At 37.2% G+C, this 22,390-nt stretch overlaps 1 protein-coding gene across 1 annotated transcript in view; it reads right to left on the bottom strand.

The window, feature by feature from the left end:
* Window positions 1-17,467, bottom strand: part of C4H12orf50 (chromosome 4 C12orf50 homolog) — a 41,248-nt gene extending 23,781 nt beyond the window's left edge. Inside the window, exons 1-6 of the mRNA XM_023559388.2 lie at window positions 17,456-17,467; window positions 17,006-17,126; window positions 9,183-9,344; window positions 8,076-8,153; window positions 7,880-7,993; window positions 2,910-3,020 (exon numbers count right to left, since the gene is read on the bottom strand). Of these exons, the coding sequence (XP_023415156.1) occupies window positions 2,910-3,020; window positions 7,880-7,993; window positions 8,076-8,153; window positions 9,183-9,344; window positions 17,006-17,126; window positions 17,456-17,467 (598 nt within the window). The remainder of the gene's footprint in view (window positions 1-2,909; window positions 3,021-7,879; window positions 7,994-8,075; window positions 8,154-9,182; window positions 9,345-17,005; window positions 17,127-17,455) is intronic.
* Between the last annotated feature and the right edge of the window lie 4,923 nt (window positions 17,468-22,390).

Here is a 22,390-nt window from a genome sequence, read left to right as displayed (position 1 = left end):
ACCACTAGGGCCAAAGATGAAGACATAGAAGATTTTTATCAGCTACTGCAGTCTGAAATTGATCGAACATGCAATCAAGATGCATTGATAATTACTGGCGATTGGAATGTGAAAGTTGGAAACAAAGAAGGATCAGTAGTTGGAAAATACAGCCTTGGTGATAGAAACAATGCCAGAGATCGAATGATAGAATTTTGCAAGACCAATGACTTCTTCATCGCAAATACCTTCCTTCACCAACATAAACAGCGACTATACACGTGGACCTTGCCAGATGGAACAAAAAGAATTCAAATTGACTACATCTGTGGAAAAAGATGATGGACAAGCTCAATATCATCAGTCAGAACAAGGCCTGGGCCAACTGTGGAACACACCTTCAATTGCTCATATGCAAGTTCAAGCTGAAACTGAAGAAAATCAGAGCAAATCCACGAGAGCCAAAATATGACCTTGAGTATATATAAAAAAAAAAATCCCACCTAAATTTAGAGACCATCTGAAGAACAGATTTGACGCATTGAACACTAGTGACCGAAGACCAGATGAGTTGTGGAATGACATCAAGGTCATCGTCCATGAAGAAAGCAAGAGGTCACTGAAAAGACAGGAAAGAAAGAAAAGACCAAGGTGGATGTCAGAGCAGACTCTCAAACTTGCTCTTGAGCGTCAAACAGCTGAAGCAAAAAGAAGAACTCATGAAGTAAAAGAACTGAACAGAAGATTTCAAAGGGCCTCTCAAGAAGACAAAGTAAAGTATTATAATGACATGTGCAAAGAGCTGGAGATGGAAAACCAAAAGGGAAGAACATGCTCGGCATTTCTCAAGCTGAAAGAACTGAAGAAAAAATTCAAGCCTCGAGTTGCAATAGTGAAGGATTCCAAGGGGAAAATGTTAAATGATGCAGGAAGCATCAAAAGAAGATGGAAGAAATACACAGAGCCATTATACCAAAAAGAATTAGTCGATATTCAACCATTTCAAGAGGTGGCATATGATCAGGAACTGATGCTACTGAACAAAGAAGTCCAAGCTGCTCTGAAGGCATTGGTGAAAAACAAGGCTTCAGGAACTGATGGAATAACAATTGAGGTGTTTCAACAAACAGATGCAGTGCTGGAGGTGCTCACTCCTCTATGCCAAGAAATATGGAAGACAGATTCCTGGCCAACTGACTGGAAGAGATCCATATTTATGCCTATTCCCAAGAAAGGTGATCAAACCAAATGTGGAAATTATAGAACAATATCATTAATATCACACGCAAGCAAAATTCTGCTGAAGATCATTCAAAAACGGCTGCAGCAGTATATAGACAGGGAACTGCCAGAAATTCAGGCCAGTTTCAGAAGAGGACGTGGAACCAGGGATATCATTGCTGATGTCAGATGGATCCTGGCTGAAAGCAGAGAATACCAGAAGGATGTTTACCTGTGTTTTATTGATTATGCAAAGGCATTTGTGTGGATCATAACGAACTATGGATAACACTGCGAAGAATGGGAATTCCAGAACACTTAATTGTGCTCATGAGGAACCTTTACATAGATCAAGAGGCAGTTGTTCGGACAGAACAAGGGGATACTGCTTGGTTTAAAGTTAGGAAAGGTGTGTGTCAGGGTTGTATTCTTTCACCATAGCTATTTAATCTGTATGCTGAACAAATAATCCGAGAAGCTGGACTATATGAAGAAGAACGGGGCATCAAGATTGGAGGAAGACTCATTGACAACCTGTGTTATGCAGATGACACAACCTTGCTTGCTGAAAGTGAAGAGGACTTGAAGCCCTTACTAATGAAGATCAAAGACTACAGCCTTCAGTATGGATTACACCTCAACATAAAGAAAACAAAAATCCTCACAACTGGACCAATGAGCAACATCATGATAAACGGAGAAAAGATTGAAGTTGTCAAGGATTTCATTTCACTTGGATCCACAATCCACAGCCATAGAAGCACCAGTCAAGAAATCAAAAGATACGCTGCATTGGGCAAATCTGCTGCAAAGGACCTCTTCAAAGTGTTGAAGAGCAAAGATATCACCCTGAAGACTAAGATGCACCTGACCCAAGCCATGGTATTTTCAATCGCATCATATGCATGTGAAAGCTGGACAATGAATAAGGAAGACCGAAGAAGAGTTGACGCCTTTGAATTGTGGTGTTGGCGAAGAATATTGAATGTACCATGGACTGCCAAAAGAACGAACAAATCTGTCTCAGAAGAAGTACAACCAGAATGTTCCTTAGAAGCAAGGATGGCGAGACTGCGTCTTACATACTTTGGACATGTTGTCAGGAGGGATTAGTCCCTGGAGAAGGACATCATACTTGGCAGAGTACAGGGTCAGCAGAAAAGAGGAAGACCCTCAACGAGGTGGATTGACACAGTGGCTGCAACAATGAGCTCAAGCATAACAACAATTGTAAGGATGGCGCAGGACCGGGCAGTGTTTCGTTCTGTTGTGCATAGGGTCGCTATGAGTTGGAATCGACTCGACGGCACCTAACAACAACAGCATGTAGGCATATTCAAATAAACAAGGAATTATTAAGTGCCTCATCTGTTTACAGCTTTGTGATGGTATATGATAGCATTTACTTGATACCTGTATTTATTATAGCCCGGATTTGTGTCTACACACACCCTGGAAGATTTCTCATAAAATATATGAAAGAATGGAATGTCTTGCACACTGAGTGCAAATTCCCAAAGCATTTGGTGAGACACTGACCTCAGAAAGCGTCTGACTTGGTAACACATATATAGAGTCTCTACATTTAACATAAACACAACAAAAAAAGGAAAACATTAAACAAAATTAATTATGAGAGACAAAATCCAGGTTCATTTTTCATCTGTAAGGTAATATAGTCATAGTCAACAGGTAAGACTTTAAACTACCTCCATTTTCAAAAGGAGCAATGTCAGTCCTTGGTTTCCCATCCAACGATGCTTTTATCTCACCTTGCCGTTCAATTAGGCTAAATTTTGTTGGAACCGTAAGACCATCCCCTGGATATGAAAAAATTAAGTCAGCTGAGGAACTATCAGGTATTCAGATAACCAGTTTAAGATAGAATACGCAATTAAAGTAAAAAGTCTAAAAGTTAATGCAAGTATTATTTGCACAATGATCTAATGAACAGTAAGTTTCAATGCACATGAATTTTAAGCAAATTTTATAATTAAGTCAGCACAGCGGCAAGTTTCTTTTTCTGTTTAGATACTTTTTCAAATGCCCATTAAAAGAATTTGAGAGATCTAACACTACTATGTGTGCATAACATGTTTATAGCATGTTTGATGTCTTTTTCATGCAATGGATTTTGTAACATTTCTTTGTTTTTATTCATTTACCCTGATCAATTTAAGTAAACAGTGTAAGATTCTACTGGAAACCCTGTGGAAACCCTGATGGTACAGTGCTTAAGAGCTATGGCTGCTAACCAAAAGGTCGACAGTTCAAATCCACCAACTGTTCCTTGGAAACCCTATGGGGCAGTTCTCCTCTGTCCTATAGGGTCACTATGAGTTGGAATTGACTCGAAGACAACGGGTTTGGCTTTTTTTGTTAGAGTCTCCTATTGCTCATAAATTGTTAATGATACTGTGATAATTAAATTATTCTCTTTTTTTTCCTTATAATCCTTACATAATTTTCTTTAAACTGTTAAAGGTATAAATAAAAGAGGCATTACAACCTAAAGAAATATTTAATTCTTAATTGGATTGTAGAACAGGAAAAAAGTAAAACTCATTTTGCTGTAAAGGATATCAATGGGACAAATGGTAAAACTTTCTTTTAAAAAGTCCGTAAATAATATACTGTATCAGTGTCTTGATCTTGATGTTTTTTTATCAGTGTTAATATCTTGATCTTGATGTATATAACATTGTTCTGTACCAGTAAAGAGGCATCTGTCTGCAACCTTACTCTGAAACAGTTGAGAAGACAATAATAATAATGTCAACATTATGGATTGAATTTATTCTCCCAAAATATGTACTGAAGTCCTGGCTCCTATACCTGTGGATGTAATCTAATCACCTTCCATAATGCAGTCTAATATAACACAATCAATCAATCGAGTGGATCCTAAACCTAATCACTTCTGGGTTATAAAAGGAGCAGTACAGACAACCAAGGAACACCTGGGGCTACTGACAAGGAAAGAATCAACCTGATTGGGAATTTTAGCCTCCAGAACTGTGAGAAAATAGATTTCTATTCTTTAAAACCACCTATTTGTAGTATTTCTGTTATAACAGCACTAGATCTAAGACAGTGTATATGTATATATATAGAAAGAGTTAAAAATCAAATGTGGTAAAATGTTAAGATTTGGGGGAAATGCGAGTGAAGTTTATATAGGAATTAAGAGGTTTCAAAATAAAAAGCGTTAAAAGCTTAATATAAACATATGTAGCATTGCCTTTACAATCTGCCATTTGTAATACGTGTTGCTAACTTGTTTTTTGGTGTGTGTGTGTTTTCCTTATCTGCGTAGTGTGGATCTACAAGAAGCCCTGGTGGTGGAATTTTTAAGCATTCAGCTGCTAAGTAAAAGATCAGCTGTTTGAACCCACCAGCAGCTCTATAGCAGAAAAAACCTGGCAATCCGCTCCTGTAAAGATTGTAGCCTGGAAACCCTATGGGGCAGTTCTACTTTGTCATTTAGGGTCTTAATATGTTGAAATTGACTCAAGGGCACACAACGACAACAAGGATCTGTAATCTCTTCTTCCCTGGGTAGTTCCCACCTATCAGGTAGGGCTTTCAGACTATCCTACCATCTGACAGTGTGTTGCTGCCACCTAGCGCCATGTGTTGCCTCACAAGTATTGCAGTTTACATATTCCTTCCTGTACTCATTCAGATCTTTATTTTTCCTGTACTCATTCAGATCTTTATTTTTTTGATCAAAGGGGGAGATTCAACTAATTCCTACTGTTGCAAAACCTGTTTTTAAGTTCATCCTAGGGATGAACTTATCATTCCTTGTTGTCATTCTTTAAAGGGCAAAGTGTTTCCCCACAGCAAAACCTGATTCACCAGAGAGTAAGTTCCATGAAGGGCAGACCCTTCAAATTGTCCACCAGCATCACTTCCATGCCTTGGAAACTTATTCAATGAACAAATATATGCTTATTATGCTACTAACCTCATTCCTTGATTTATCTTTTGTCCTTCTGGGGCCAAGTTATCTTCTCTATTCAGAAAGAAAAGCCAAGACCTATTTCACAAGGCAATTTATTTGCACAGACAAACAAAATGCAAAAGCAAATGATTTACAGAATGACTGCATGTGGTATGTACTGTTACCAGGTGCTTATGAAGTTTATTCATTCAGTGGCTCTTCTGGGAAAACATAATTACATTAAAGCAGCTTTTCACATTAAATGTAGGTCATTCCATAAAAGCACTTCCTTCTCGCTCTCAGTTCTGATGTATTATTTATCTTTTAACTCTCTTTGCGTGTTGTTAGGTGCCATCGAATTGGTTTTCCCTCATAGCAACCCAATGTACAACAAAACAAAATACTGCCAGGCCCTGTGCCATCCTCATAATCATTGCTATCTTTTAGCTCATTGTTGCAGCCACTGTAACAATCCATTTCCTTGAGGGTCTTCCTCTTTATTCCTTGACCCTCTTTTTTACCAGGCATAATGTCCTTCTCCACAGACTGGTCCCTCCTGACAACACATCTGTCTCGGTCATCTAATGCTGCTCTAACAGAGGATGACTTTAACAAACAAATTCATTTTCTCACAGTCAAGGAGGCTAGAAGTCCGAATTCAGGGCGCCAGCTCCAGGGGAATTCTTTCTCTGTCAGCTCTGGAGGAAGGTCCTTGTCATCAATATTCCCTTGGACTAGGAGCTTCTCCGCATAGGAGCCCTGGATTCAAAGGATACCCTATGCTCCTGTGCTCCCTGTGCTGCTTTCTTGGTGGTGTGAGGTCCCTATAGCTCTCTGCTCACTTCCCTTTCCTTTTATCTCTTTTAAGATAAAAAAGGTGGTGCAGGCCACACCCCAGGGATGTGACCTGAGCAAGGGTATTACATCCCACCCTAATTCTCTTTAACAAAATCTAATCTTACCTCCCTAACCACAGGCAGAGATTAGGATTTACAACACATAGGGAAATTATACCAGTCACAAAATGGAAGACAACCACACAATACTGGGAATCGTGGCCCAGCCAAACCGATACACATATTTTTTGGGGACACAATTCAATCCATGACAATGTCCAAAGTACAGGAGATGAAGTCTCGCCATCCTCACTTCTAAGGAGCATTCTGGCTGTACTTCTTCCAAGACAGATTTGTTTGTTCTTCTGGTAGACCATGGTACATTCAATATTCTTCACCAACACCATAACCGAAAGGTGTAAGTTCTTCTTCAGTCTTTCTTATTCATCATCCAACTTTCATATGAATATGAGGTGATTGAAAATACCATGGTTTGGGTCAGATGAACTTTAGTCCTCCAAGCGACATCTTTGCTTTTTAACACTTTAAAGAGGTCTTTTGCAGCAGATTTGCCCAGTGAAATGTGTCATTTGATTTCTTGACTGCTCCTTCCATGGGTGTTGACTGTGGATCCAAGTAAAATGAAATTCTTGACAACTTCAACCTTTCCTCCATTTATCATGATGTTGCTTACCGATCCAGTTGTAAGGATTTTTGTTTTCTTTATATTGAGGCCTAATGCAGACTGAAGGCTGTAGTCTTTGATCTTCATCAATAAGTGCTTCAAGTCCTCTTTGCTTTCAGCAAGCAAAGTAGCGTCATCTGCATAAATCAGGTTGTTAATGGGTCTTCCTCCAATCCTGATGCCCCGTTCTTCTTCATATAGTTCAGTTTCTCAGATTATTTCCTCAGCATACAGACTAAGTATGGTGAAAGGATACAACTTGAAACAATCCTTTCCTTATTTTAAACCAGGCAGTATCCCTTCTTCTGTTCAAATGGCTGCCTGTTGGTCTATGTACAAGTTCCTAATGAGCACAACTAAGTGTTCTGGAATTCCCATTCTTTGCAATGCTTCCCATAATTTCTTTTTTTTTATGATCCACACAGTCGAATGCTTTTGCATAGTCAATAAAACACAATAAAACACAAATAAACATCTTTCTGGTATTCTCTGCTTTCAGTCAAGATCCATCTGACATCAGCAATGATGTCCCTCGTTCCACATCCTCTTCTGAATCCGGCTTGAATTTCTGGCAGTTCCCTGTCAATGTACTGATCCGATCATTTTTTAAATTATCTTCAGGAAAATTTTACTTATGTGTGATATTAATGATATTGTTTGATAATTTCTGCATTCTGTTGGATCACCTTTGTTTGGAATGGGCACAAATATGGCTCTCTTCCAGTCAGTTGGCCAGGTAGCTGTCTTCCAAATTTCTTGGCATAAATGAGTGAGCCTTTCCAGCACTGCATCCATTTGCTGAAACATCTCAATTGATATTCTGTCAATTCCTGGAGGCTTGTTTTTCACAAATGCCTTCAGTGCAGTTCAGACTTCTTCCTTCAATACCGCTGGTTCTTGATTGTATGTTACCTCCTAAAATGGTTGAACATTGACCAATTCTTTTTGGTACAGTGATTCTGTGTATTCCTTCCATCTTCTTTTGATGTTTCGTGTGTCATTCAATATTTTGCCCATAGAAACCTTCAATATTGCAAGTTAAGGCTAGAAAGCCAAAAGGGAAGAACATAATCAGCACTTTTCAAGTTGAAAGAACTGAAGAAAAAATGCAAGCCTTGAGTTTTCTCTTCATGTACATCTTACTAAATAATTCAGTCTATCACCAAGTATCAATTATATATCACCTTGAAATGCTGCCTTTGAAATTCTTACCTTCTTGTAAGTCACTGTCATTTTCCAAAGGCTTTTCTAACTCTTTTTCCACTGTAGGAGCTATGCTCTTTGATGATGAAGTATCTGGAGGAGTATGAAATCTGTAGTATTCACCTAATCTCCCCACAGGAAAAATAATGGTTAGTATATTTGTCACACCAAGTATTAGAAAACTCACAAACTTTTGATTTCTTACCAGATTTATAACACATCTCCTTTATTGCTCTTTTTTCTTCAATTTCTTCAGGTGTCTTTGTCCATAAACTAGAAGCATCTACAGGATATATTTGTTTTAAATTAAAGTGTCCCATAGCCAAATAATCTGAAAATTTATAAACCAGAAAGAAAAATCCCGAACAGTGTTCTCATGGATGAATTACTGGTTATTCTATTTTTAAAATCAAGAATTTTACACATTGGTAAATGTTTCTAAGTGCTACAGTGTAAGTTTTAGAAAGGCTTAAGTTAAAAGAAAAGAAATGACTGCATGATACAATGTGATACATGATGTCTCTTGACATGAGAACTGAAAGTATATACTCTTATAAACATACTGAGATCTGTGTTTACTTGGCTGAGGATGTAGGCGTGGGAAACACGGAGATGCTGCACAAAAAGAGTAAAAAACCATTCTGTGTATTCCTAAGCCCAGAAACTATGGTGGCCTGTTGCCCACAGAAGGATACACTCCAGGGCAAAGACAGCATGAGAATCTGTTTCTGCATCTTTATCCTATACATTCACACTTACCGGCACCACTGTGCTATGATGACGTACAAGGGAAAGGATGGACTAGGATATGAAAGACCTGGGTTCTAGCCCTGTTTATATTTTTGTGAGGGTTACATGGAATAATGCAGATGACAGTGCTTTATAAACTGTAAAGTAATCTGTAGTTTTCTATAAGTGCAAGGATTAAATGTGGAACAGATAGATGATAGATCATTAAATTGACAGATATACATACATATACATATATATATCAATGTGTTTTAGAAACAGTTAAATATAAAAAAAAATGTTATTAGTATCCCTACAGGCACATGCACATATTTACCTACAAGATAACTACTTCCTAGCCATCATATAACAAAAACCTTCCAACCCAGGTGACCACAAGCACACGTAGACAGAGAATAAATTGAAACACAATGAATTTAATAGACAAAAAGTTACAGCTACTTTCTTACCAAAATCTCCTTTATATAGTATATTATAAACCTCTGATAGTTAAGCAATTATTGTAGAAAGTATTGTGAAGTTTTTGAATGTGCATCGTACATCTGAGAAAAGATTTACTAACCATTTTCTTCTTCTTCTTCTTCATCCTCTTCTTCCTCAAAATTAGTTTTTAAAACTAAAGGATGGTGAATGGGTCGTGATATACTTTCCTGAGGTTTCAGAGGTTCCTGAGTCTGGGTTGGGGGTGAAATTCCTTCTTGAGTTTCTTTCTGTAGTGTGATATCTGCCAAGAAAATGCAGTATTTCAGTTTTTTCAAGATACATACTATGATGAGGATGCTCAAGGTGCAACTATTATCCTAATAAGCTGCATTTTGTTAAAAAGTCTCCCTTCTTACTTCTGGAAAGATTATTAAACCAACTTATAAAAAGAAACCAGATTTTGCCTGTAAGGCATGGAAAATATGCTAATTAATAAACCAAAAAAAAACAAACCCAGTGCCGTCAAGTCGATTTCAACTCATAGCGACCCTATAGGACAGAGTAGAATTGCCCCATAGAGTTTCCAAGGAGCACCTGGTGGATTCGAACATACCGTACCTTTGGTTAGCAGCTGTAGCACTTAACCACTATGCCACCAGGGCTTCCATACTAATTAACAGACTTTAAAAAAACCTAAAACCAAACCTGTTGCTCTCAAGTCGATTCTGACTGATAGTGATGCTACAAACTTTGTTGTTGTTGTCGTCGTTAAGTGCCAATGAGTCGGATCCGACTGACAGTGACCCTATGTACAACAGCGCAAAACACCGCCCGGTCCTGCGCCATCCTCACAATTGTTGCTGTGCTTGAGCCCACTGTTGCAGCCACTGTGTCAATCCACCTTGTTGAAGGTCTTCCTCATTTTTTAGGCAACAATTAGACTTATAGACTTTAAAATTTAGACAACAATTATTAGCATGATTTTGTATAGCATATTTTTGATATAAATGCAAAATTATCACAAGTATTACTGTATTCTGAGAAGCAGTACTGTATTCTGAGAGATAAGATTACTAATTCACATTACAACAAACTAACAAAGACAACTTAAATTAGACATTGTTGTTGTGGAGTAGATTTTCAACTCACGGTACAACTGCCCCATAGAGTTTTCTAGGCTGTACTTTTTAAGGAAGCAGATCGACAGGTCTTTCTCCCTCAGAGCTGCCCAGCACTTAACCATTGCTCCATTAATTGCTGGCTGATTGCTTACTATTATAATCTCCATTGTTTTCCAGAGTGCTCATAAACTTAAATTTTTGCACACTCAGTTCCAAATAAAGCCAGTTCCCTGGGGAAGAGTTTCAGAGCTGTCTGTTCTTATGGCCTGCCTCTCACCCTGGACAGAACCTCAGGGCTACTGCTTCATAACAGCGCAAAGGGGCATTTGCCCACTTTTCTCAGAGTCACACCCCTGCTTTACAGGTAAAACAATGGGCAAGGGTGGTATCCTCTGGTCTTTTTGGCATGGAATCTCCATTCTATGTACAAACTGGGGTAAGGGCAATCAGGGTCCCAGTATTCTCAGTCTGCCATACATGGCATAGAGCTTCTGTCCTCTGCGTGAGGCTGGGTAAAAGAAGAAAGCCCCAGACCTGTCAGCCACTCTTGCAACACAGAGTAAGGGAGGATGAGAAATGCTGGCAGCCTGCTCCTCCCAAGGAGATACCACAACCATTCACTGAGATTTGGGGGAAGAGGGAGTCTGTGTTCTTGGCTGCATCTGCCCCAGGTGGAGCCTCTGTCACACTGAGTTGGTGGGAAACGGGTTGTGGCTCAAATGTCACAGGCTCCTGTTGTTCTTACAAAAACTTAGCAGATTTCTTGAATAAATGTTTTGGCATTTGTTGTATATCCTTAGGACAATTTCCAGAGACTTTAAATAGTTATGTTTTTGTTTTTATAATTTTCACCACCAGTCTGTTAGTTTGTCCTACTGTGGTGGCTTGTGTGTTGCTGTGATGCTGGAAAAGAGTTGCCAAGGAAAATTCAAAAATGAAATGGAACACTTAAGGATCGAGATCTCCTGGGCATTAGTGAGCTGAAGTGAACTGGTATTGGCCATTCTGAATTGGACAGTTAATTATATGGTCTATTATGCCAGGAATGATAAATTGAAGAGGAACAGTGATTTCTGACAACTTCCATTTGCTTAGATTCAAACTTGTACATTCCATGTTCTGATTACTAATGCATGTTTGTAGATGTTAATTATCATTATTAGCAAATGAAGGTCCAGAAAGTTTTACTCCATCCACGCCATTAAGATCAACTCTACTTTGAGGAGTTAGCTCTTATCTAGTTGTATTTTGAGTGCCTTCCAACCTGAGGGGCTCGTCTTCTGGCACACTATCAATGTTTCATTGCTATCCTTAAGTTTTTCACTGGCCGATTTTTTTCAGAAGTAGATAGCCAGGTCCTTCTTCCTAGTCAGTCTTAGTCTGGAAGTTCTGCTGAAACTCATCCACCATGTACGGCCCTGCTGATATTTGAAATACCGGTGGCACAGCCTTCACTATCACAGCAACACACAAGCCACCTCCATACGAAAAATTGACAGACAAGTGGTGGCAAGTAGTATTACAAATTCTAATCATAGCCAACCATCCTGTTTCAGGTTTTATAATGTTTAATATCTCCTAATTATCTTAGCAAGAATTAGAATATGCTAGTTCAAGATAATAGTTTTATCAAATCTATACCTTTCTGTTTCATAAACGGATGAGAATTTTGATTACTCATCGCAAAGATATACTTTCACAATAAAGTTGTACTTTAATGTGCAACAATTATCAAAGTTTGTAACACAATTATATTGTTTCAACAAATTTTATGCCAATAGTTGTAATAATAACTGAAACCTAAAGAAATGTGTTAACACTTGGAGGCTTATGGTCATAGAAATAAAACAAAATTTAAATTTAACATACTTCTTTTTATTGCATTTAAGCTTGGTAAGTGATCAATAAAACTTTTTCAAGCACAAAAACGTTAGGATAAAATCTGTGAAGGAATTAAAATGAAAACAGGAGTTTAAGAAGAGGAAAAGATAATTTTTTAAATGTTAACAAAAAATTTGTTCAAGCATTTGTTAACTTTTTTAAACTGTGAAATACAACGCATACACAGAATAGTGCACAAACATAAAATATGTAACGAACATGACAACACCAATAACCAGGTCAAGAAACAGCAATCTCTATGTCCTCTCAAGATTATATCACTTTCCTTTCCATACCCACAATAGGTAACCTCCATCTTGACTCTTATGGTAATCACTTCCTGGTTTTTCTATTGTGTACTCATGCCCAAAATATAAAGTTTAATTTTGCTTATTTTTAAATATTTTAAAAGTGTAATCCAACAGTATGTTATTATTTTGTGTCTTCTTTCTTTCAACATTATGTCTGTAAGATACATTCTTGCTTGCATAATACTCTTATTCATTACTTTTCGTAACTATATCCATTGAATGAATACATGATTCTCCTTAAACTTCTCTTTAAACTCCTGTTTCTACTTTAATTCATATACCCCACATGTAATTTATATATGCCACTGTTAAACATTTGGGATGTTTCTAGTCTTTGACCATTACAAACAATGCAGCTATGAAAATTCTTGTACATGAATCCAGGTGCACAGTGGAATGAATTTCTCTAGGATGTATGCCTCAGAAGTGAAAATGCTTGGTTGTACGGCCTGCATAGCTTTGACTTGACTAGATAACACGAGATTGTTTTCCAAAATGGCTGTACCAAGCTACATATCCACCTACTCAAAAAAACAAAAAACAAATTTGTTGCCATTGAGTCGATTCTGATTCATAGAGACCCTACACCTACCAAAACCAAAACCCAGTGCCATCGAGTCGATTCCGACTCACAGTGACCCTATAGGACAGGGTAAAACTGCCCCATAGAGTTTCCAAGGAGTGCCTGGCGGATTTGAACTGCCGACCCTTTGGTTAGCAGCCATAGCACTTAACCACTACGCCACCAGGGTTTCCCCTACACCTACAACACACAGTGCATAATAATTCCTAATGTCCTCATATTCAGCAATTGGTAGAATTGGTACAGTTGGTACTAATTCAACAATCGGCACAAATGTTGTCATAACACATCACATTTGTATTTCCCTGATTACTAATAAGATTGACCATCTTTTCATTTTTTGGCAACATCTGGATTTCCTCTTTCCAAAATGCCTGTTTATCCTTTCTGTCCATTTTTATATGCCTGGAGGTATTTTGGGTTCTCACAACTGGGGGGATGCTACTGGCATCTAGTAGGTAGAGGCCAAGGCCAAAGATACAGCTAAACATCCTACGATGCTTAGGAGAAATATCCAATTAAAAATGTCAATAGTGCTGATGTAGAGAAACCTGTTCCATCAGGTTTGTCTGTCCATTCTTGCTAATTTGTATTCAAATTTCGAGACTGAGTCCTTCGTTGGGGACATATAACTATATGTACTTCATATATCCTCTCCCATTTGTAGCTTGCCTTTTCATCCCTTTTATGGTGCTTCTGATGAACACAAATACCAAGTGCTTATTCTTTGCCAGGTACTGTTTTAAACTTTTAGGTATTAATTCATTAAATCTCCAAAACAACCCAATATACGCTGTATGAAGTACTACATACTGTGTATGTGTATGCGTATGTGTATATATACATATATAATGTATATACATATATATATACAGTACTACATACTGTGAGTGTATACACACACACACACACACACACCTAGAAGAAACTGGCAGAGAAATATTAAATTGCTCAAAGTCACAGTGGCAAGTATATGCTGAGATAACACTTAAACCCAGTCTGACCCACAGTCAGTGTTCTTGTTGTTAGTTGCCATGAAGTGACCTTATGTGTAAGAAACATTACCCATTCCTGCATGATCCTTACAATCAGGGGAGGATTAACCAATAAGCAAGGTACACAAGAGCTTACAGTAAACAAGGTACGCTCAGGTTTAACTGTGTTTACTTACAACCATTGCCATCAAGTTGATTCCAACCTATAGCAACACTATAACCAGTACCCAATACCATCGAGTCGATCCTGACTCACAGAAACCCTTTAGAACAGAGTAGAACTGCCCCATAGGGTTTCCAAGAAACAGCTGGTGGATTCTAAGGGCCACCCTTTTGGTTGGCAGCTGAGCTCTTAACCACTGTGCCACCACGGCTTCATAGTCAACTCAAAGGGCTCATAGGGAATATTTTTGTTGCATGGAGAAAAAAAAGATAGTGCTAAGAATTTTTTATCAGGGATTGATAAGACAATTTTCAGAACCACTGCACCACCAGGGCTGCTACAACCTGCATCTAGCCTGCTATTTTCCTCTTTGAACAGAAAAGTCACCCTGTACACATGCAGATGAACTGCTAGAATAAACACTATATACATTCTCTGTGTTTCAGTAATTTTTGACAATTGTCATAATTCAACATTTCCTGCTGTAAGTCCCTTCCAGAACTATGACACAAATGCAAGTGCAAAATGTGTGTGTGGTAAGAATCTTTTGCATGAACTATTCCATTATTTTTTTTTTTATTATTCCGTTATTTATAACCAAATAGTTTTCAGTTTTCAAACTTTCTGGGTGTCAGGCACTATCTTTCCCTTTGTGCTTGGAAGAACAAAAAAGGTGTTAATTTTTGTAAAATCCACAGAGCAGAGGTTCTACTGTATTTTTATTAATTCATTAAAAACACCTATAAGGAATGCCTCTTTTAAGGCATTAGAGACACTTGTGTAGGTTTTAAAATATGCTGATTAATCATCTTTGCAGTATTCTTGTCAAAAATGGATAATATAAATCTAGTTAGAAGGAAACAAGCAAACGAACCCATTTAAGGGATATTCTGCAAAGCAACTCACCTGAATTCTCTAAAAATGCTGGTGATATGGAAGAAAAAAAAAAAAAAACCTGGGAAATGTAGATTAAAGAAACAGAAACATAATTTTTTTTTAAATAACTAATTACAACAGATGATACTTGACTGGATCCTAGATTGAAAATGGAACCCCCCCCCCAAAAAAAAAAACTAACAAATTATAAGGCCATGTGGTATCAGAAATTTGACGGCTTATTTATTAGAAATGAAGAACCTCAGGACCCAAGGCAGACATATTGAATCAGACTCTGCAATGTAAGGAGATCTCAAGGTGATTCCATTGCATATCAGATTTGAGCAGCACTGCTCTAATGACCACAATTGGACAATTAGGGAAATCCGAATATGGTCCTGAGTCAGAATCGACTCGACAACAACAGTTCTTTTTTGGTATGTATGAAGTGATACTTAGCCAGTTATATTTTGCTACCAAGAAAAATTATAATAACCTCCACTCACTCTGAATTTGTCAATTTATCACATGTACTTACTGAAACAAAAAAGGGGTGAATTTTAATAAAGGCACAGATTTATAATTTAATCTTTGTCTAATGTGAGATGATTTATGTACCAATTTTGATTAACATACTGTAAACTTTGGTTGGATTAGTACTCCTGGAAATACTGTAGGCCATTAGGTCTACCAAGGATCAGATGATGACTTCTGAGATATGGAAATATTTCCAAAATGAATACATGATGTGGTAATTCAATGTATAATTCAACAGAGCTTGCTAGTTTACCTACAGCATTCCAGACACTGTGCAAAGCAGTGGTAAGACAGATTATAATCCCCATCCTCGTGACGTTTACAGTCTAGTGAGGAAGAGAAGACTTAATGATGACTTAAGTGCATGATGAATAATATGAGGTAGAGTGTTCTCCAGAAGACTAGAGCAAGGAGACTTAATTTTTAGTTATCCATTTGCTGAGAATTATCCAAAGTGAATTTTTTAAAATCCTCAAGTACTGATATACCTTTAGCTCATTTTGAGAACCAAGACATGAAGAGAAATATGGCGGCCACAGCAGGAGACTGGAGTAGCTGCGGCATCATGGAAACCTGATGTCCCAACCTCTTGAGTAAGGTTCTTGCCATTCACTCCTTTAGTGTATGGTGTCTTCTGCATCCCCTTCCCAGAGACTAGCTTAAGGTTCACCACATCATACAGTCTCAGTACCACTTTCAATTCATTGTCATCCAGTTGATTCCGACTCATAGCCACCCTATAGGACTGCTCCAGAGTAGAACTGTTCCATAGGGTTTCCAAGGCTGTTATCTTTATGGAAATAGACTGCCACATCTTTCTCCTGTGGAGTGACTTATGGGTTTGAACCACCGACCTTTTGGTTAACAGCTTAACCACTGTACCACCAGGGCTCCCAGTACCATTCACCTGAATTGAATCATGTCATGGCCACTCAACTGCACTATCATAGAGATGGATGCTCTAAGGCAATGTTATTTTAGCTTTTACAGCAAAGAAATCTTATTTTTTCCACAACTGAAGTCTTAGGGAGAAGTACAATATACAGCTTGTTCTGCCAGAAGCAGAAGTGTGCAGTCCAGAGCATACCTTTGCTCTCCCCACCTACCAGATAAGTTTCTGCACATTTATAGGAGCATCAGTAAGGCCCTAACCTCTAAGCTTGCCTCCAGTTGCATGGCGTTTTGCTGGGACACAATCTGCTTTTATCTGGTGAAACCAGTAGTTTTTGCACTTTTCAGATGAATAAAATCCATTTTAGACACACAAAGTCAGAGAAAATTTAACGTCTTCTATGTTCACTTCAACATCTTGTTAGCTCCTTAACGACCCATTCTAAGCAACATATCATGATTCTTCATAGAATCATCTCAAATAATCTATTAGCTTTAAAACTACATTACTCACCTGCATATTTTATGTAATGTCATTCTATACTGCTACTCCAAAACCAGATTTTAATACGCTATGTCCATGTTATTCAGAAAATATACTCACTGCTACTTGGTGGCAAAAATAGTCCATTGATATTTCGAGGTTTGCTGTGATAAAATATACAACTGATCTTCACACAACCAAGAGGCTGAGTTTCCCAGAAGCATGAAATGCTGCAGTTTTGCTAGACAGATGGGGTGGGGGAAGCGTAACAATCAGATGCCATGTTCACAGTACATGCAGTGTGCTATAACAGTTTTAATTACTGATTTAAGATCATGTGTGTGCCCAGCGTCCTGTGTTTCTTAGCTGTGCCCTTTCTTTAAAAGACGCAATGGATGTTCCTAAAGCATGTTTCCATTCTCCCAAGAATTTAAGTTTAGCAAAACGCCAAATGCCAGAGATTAAATACTTGTCATTGGTAGTGGAACAATCATTGTGTTGTAAAAATACAGTTGAATATTACTGAAAGGCAACACATTTAACAAAAATGATGACGCTGAGTAATTCTACCTGCATTTCCATGTGTCTAAATCTGCAAAGCGGATCTAAACATTTTCCCTCTCTCCATAATGAGCACACAGTGTCACTGCCAAGGGCCTCTTCACAGTGTCGGAATCGGCACTGGGAACCCTAAAAGAAAACAAGTAATCAGTGCAGAAAACTCAAAATATTTTCATGCTAGAGTTGCTAATTTTTTTAGAGTTGCTATTTAACTGAAAAAATATGGAATATCAAATTATACTCAGAAAAATATGCACTGCAAATGTACAAGTAACCCCCCCCCAAAAAAAATAAAAGACAGTGCTGTTGAGTCAATTGGGATTAGCGACCCCATAGGGTTTTCAAGGCTGTAAATCTCTATGGAAACAGGCTGCCACATCTTTCTCCCGCTGAGCCGCTGGTGTTTCAAATCACTGACTTTTCAGTTAGCAGTCCAGCGCTTTAACCACTGTGTCACCAGGGCTCCTTATAAAATCTAAAAGTGTAAGTCTAAATTTTAACAAATTAATCTAATTTTAGTGAAAGACTGATAAGATAATCAAATGATTATATGGTACAAGCTACAAGTCACTGAGACAATACTACTTTTATAACCCTGTATGGCTCACTAAGGATAGAGCCAAGAGGCTAGTGACACACAGAGATCCACAGCTGGAAAAAACTGCAGGCCACTGTCTCTTGGGAAAAGAGCTGGGTAACATGTAATAAAAATACTCCATTAAATTATTCTGTCTTTTGACAGGTGCTCCACCATTTTCCCTTATCATTTACCCCCCTTTCACTCCCATCTTCACTTCCTCCTCCCTTTAACTGTATCTGTGAATCTCAAACAACAGAGCTGTGGGCAGATTTGAAGTCAGATAAATCAGTATTCAAAATCTCTGGCTCCTCTACTTGCCCGTAGTTACAAAGTTAATACATTACTCAGCCGTAGCTCTTAACCACTGCGCCAGTGTGAAACAGACTGCACTCTCTGCCCACACAGAATATAACTTCCATTATTATTTATCACATCAGGGTATAGTCTTGAAATAACAGGTAACAGAAGTGAATCTAATTTCCACCGTCAAAGAGGTTGACTTCATTCAGGTTTCCTAGCAAAGATGAAACACTTTAAACCAGACACATAGTCTTTTTCATTGGGTTCATTCTACCATGAGGAAGAAGCTCCAATCATACCGTTTCTATGTTTATTTGGTTTCATTAATCCTAATCCCTTGGATTATTTTAACAATTTTTTTTTTCTATTTAACTTTATGGAAACCCTGGCGTAGTGGTTAAGTGCTATGGCTGCTAACCAAAAGGTTGGCAGTTTGAATCCACCAGGCATTCCTTGGGAACTCCAGGGGGCAGTTCTACTTCGTCCTATAGAGTCGCTATGAGTCGGAATCAACTCAACAGCAACGGGCTTTTGGGTTTTAACTTTATAAACGTTAATTAATATTTACAACTTGACTAATGTGTTTATATTACTTCTTTCCCTTTTTTTCCCCCACGATATTTAAATATTTGGTGTTTTTTAGACTTTTGACAGGGAAAAATTCAGTTATTAGGTTAATGAATTTCAAATAGGGAATCAATTAGACTTTTTTAAACTAAGCTTGATAGTGACCTGAATTCAACAATTTGAATTCATATGGTTGGAATCACATTCACTAAAAAAAGTATGATGTACATTAACATGTTTCAATATTAGGGATTTTATGTCTCAAAGTGCCATCATTAGGCAAAAGTATCACATGTCAAAAAGTCACAGGCATCTAGCTGCCATAGATAAGGGCAGTTTCAAACAAACCACAAGTTTACAGTATTCCTGATTTCCTTAGAGAAATTCAGTATATGAAAAACACATGATAAGCTTTTACTTTAGATTTTAAGTACAGAAAATATTTTGTGTGAAATTAGTTCATTTTGATTCAACAATGCAAATTACTGCTATTCTCCCTTCATCCTACTAAAAGCTTAAGCGTGTGAAGTACTGTAAATTGTACAATATTTACCTTTATGCATGTGGAATTAAAAAAGAAATAGCAGTCATTCCCAACTTCTGCCATTTTCAACTCTCTTGCTGCTAATCCAATGTTTTTATATATATATATATATATATATATATACACACACTCAAGAACTAAAAAAATTGCAGGAATGCAAATATAAGAACTATCAGTGTGTAAGGGGGGAAAAGTTTCTTTTCCACAGTCTTTCAGGTTATCAGTAATAATCCTTTAAAACTGACCTCCTGTTGACAGTATATTACACATTAGATCTTTCTTAAAGAAATTTAAATTAGAAGATACCTTCTCTAGCTTTGCAGAAATGTTGAAAGTGGTTGCTAGTCAGCATACAAACTCAAACTTCCAGAATTTTCCTCGTTGTTACCTAATCCATTGTTTGCTCATCATAAATGACCTCACATGTAACTGTAGCCTAGTTTTAGGTTACTGTATAGTATCTCTCTTACTTTCAATTCTAGTATATTAACCGAAAAAGGCTCATAGTAATAAAATAGCACATTCTGTCTGCCAATCTTCTGATTGAATATGGAATATAAATATGGAACATATACTTAAATAACTAAAAAGTAATAAATATTTCACAATAGCTATTTTCTAAACTTATTTCTATACTAAATATAAATAATAAGGAAATATCCATATTTCAAGATAATAAATTATTAAAATACGTACTCACTGCGATCCACTGATTTGAGTGAAAAATCATACTCAGGTTGCCATATAATAATAATAAAAAAATTTTTTTTTAATAGATACCTCAACATAAACTGGACTACTTATGTATCTTATAGCTACATCCCATTCATTTTTCATTTGTCATAAAAAGAGGAAAACTTCTTCCTGTAGCATAAAGTTTCCAGTGTGCTTGTAAATTCCGAAGATTTGTTGAAAACAAAGTGAAGTAATCTGATTTCCAGAATGAGACATTTCAATTGGCAGTTATTGAGGTCTTCATCTTAGTATCTTTACTAAAACAATGAGAACCTTGCAGAAATTAATAAAAATATTCATAGAAGCTGACTTAAAAGATGCCATAGAAATGACATAATATTAGATCAAAATGTTAAGTTGGGATGTGTTTTTAACTCGAAGTTTAAAAAGATCAAGATAAATATGGATTCCTACATTGGTTAAATAAGACCAATTTGGGATGAACTTCTGGAATACAATGTTTTATAAAAGATAAAAATCTAGAAAAAAATAAGAAACTACATTCCAGAGAAGAGTTGGTCCATAATTTTAAGTGCGAAAAAAAATAATAATAATAAACAAACAAACAAAAAAAAAAAACCATGGCCATATTGGAATAAAGAGTAGAAAAAAAAGATGTGGCTAAATCCTTGAAAATATTAGAAAAGATATGTAGAAAAGTACAATAACATGTGTTTTGTTTTGCCCTACCTTCTAACTCTAGAACAACAAGTACCTATCTTAAGCACGTGGACTACTGGGAGAAATACCCCTGAGGACTATTTTTAAATGGTCTTTGACTTCAAATAAATTCCTTGTCCATCTATGAAATTGTAGCTGCACTGGAGTGTTTGAAAATACTGCTATCAGACACCATTACTGTACGATTACACATAACACCATGATTAAGGGTATTGTGAGAATTTATGGTATACATAGCCGAAAGGCTGAAAAAATGCTTTTACCTCATGTAGTTAGGTGTGAACAGCTAAATTCAATTAGAAACAGTAAAAAGTGACCAAACCTAAGTGGGGAACGAGTTTTGTCATTGCAGAGAAGAGTAAATAGGTATGTGTATTCTGGCAGTCTTTGGAATACCTAGAACCCTAATTTCTTCTTTTTTCCTCTTTTGTGTTTCCTTCCTTCCCTTCCCCACCCCGCACCCCTGCCATTTTTTCCTTATCTCTTCTTTCATGTTGTGAAATTCAATCTAGTTTTTCAGGTAAAGCTATAGCTCTGTCCAGGAGAATTTTTACTTCCTGTGATGAACAGTGATGGGAAATTTGCCTCCACACCTGGAGTAGGTCTGCAAATTTTTTAAGTATATTGGGCTGGCAAAAGTAGACTCTTTAGTGTCTTTCATCTTGGGTGCATGCCAGAACATTGATACATCAGTCAGAGAAGAAAGTCCTTCTTCCAGTTTGTAATCCTACAATGCCACTTTATGTGCCCAGGGCTGGTAGCACCTCCTCGTTGGCTGTTCAGGTTTAAGAGACTCAGGCAATATGCAGAAGTCCAGTTTATAAGTATGAATTGGTTCTATTTATCTTCCCTTACTTGGGCTCCTCTGTTTCTGTCAGAGGCCTTGTTCTAGGCACTGATGAAACTTAACTCTGGAGAGATTGTCGCTTTGCTACTACTATTTAAAGAGCACGTGGAATGTTTTAGAAGATGATCCTTTTACAGAAATGACAGAATGTTGAACCTAGAAGACTGTGGCAGTTTGGGAAATAACAGTTGGTAGTTATAAAAAAAAAAAAAAAAAAATTTCTTTTTTTTTTTTAGTTGTAGAAGTTATTTAATTGTTGGCCCCTTGAGATCCATGAATCAAGCTGCTTTTCAGGATTCTTCTTGAAGAACAATGAAATCACTGGTGGTTGACTATAAAAGGGTTTCTGGTCCCAGTATTCCACAGCCAGCATCAGGAGGTTTTTTTTTTTTTTTTTTTTACTTTTATTCTTTTGCCTTTTTTGGTTTGTTTTGTTTTCCTATGGGAAAATTAAAGATAGTAGAAGAGAAAGTAAATACTTTGAAATGGCAAATCTTTTCCTCCCTTCCTCCCCACTGAATACAGCAAAGAACAGTAAACTTTTTTAGAAGTTTTTTTACTCTTTGGAAATGCCCTTATTATTTAGCTACCTCTGGGTAAGATACAGTGTTTGAATTTTTTGAAGGGCTAGTTCACTAAAATGCTAGACAGTTGGATGCAGGTAAGAAAATTCTAGAAAGGAGACCTGGG

This window comes from Loxodonta africana, chromosome 4 (genome assembly GCF_030014295.1).
Source record: "Loxodonta africana isolate mLoxAfr1 chromosome 4, mLoxAfr1.hap2, whole genome shotgun sequence".
Taxonomy (NCBI): Eukaryota; Metazoa; Chordata; class Mammalia; order Proboscidea; family Elephantidae; genus Loxodonta; species Loxodonta africana.
The sequence above is the reverse complement of the archived record's forward strand: the minus strand, read 5'-3'. Positions and strand labels throughout refer to the sequence as shown.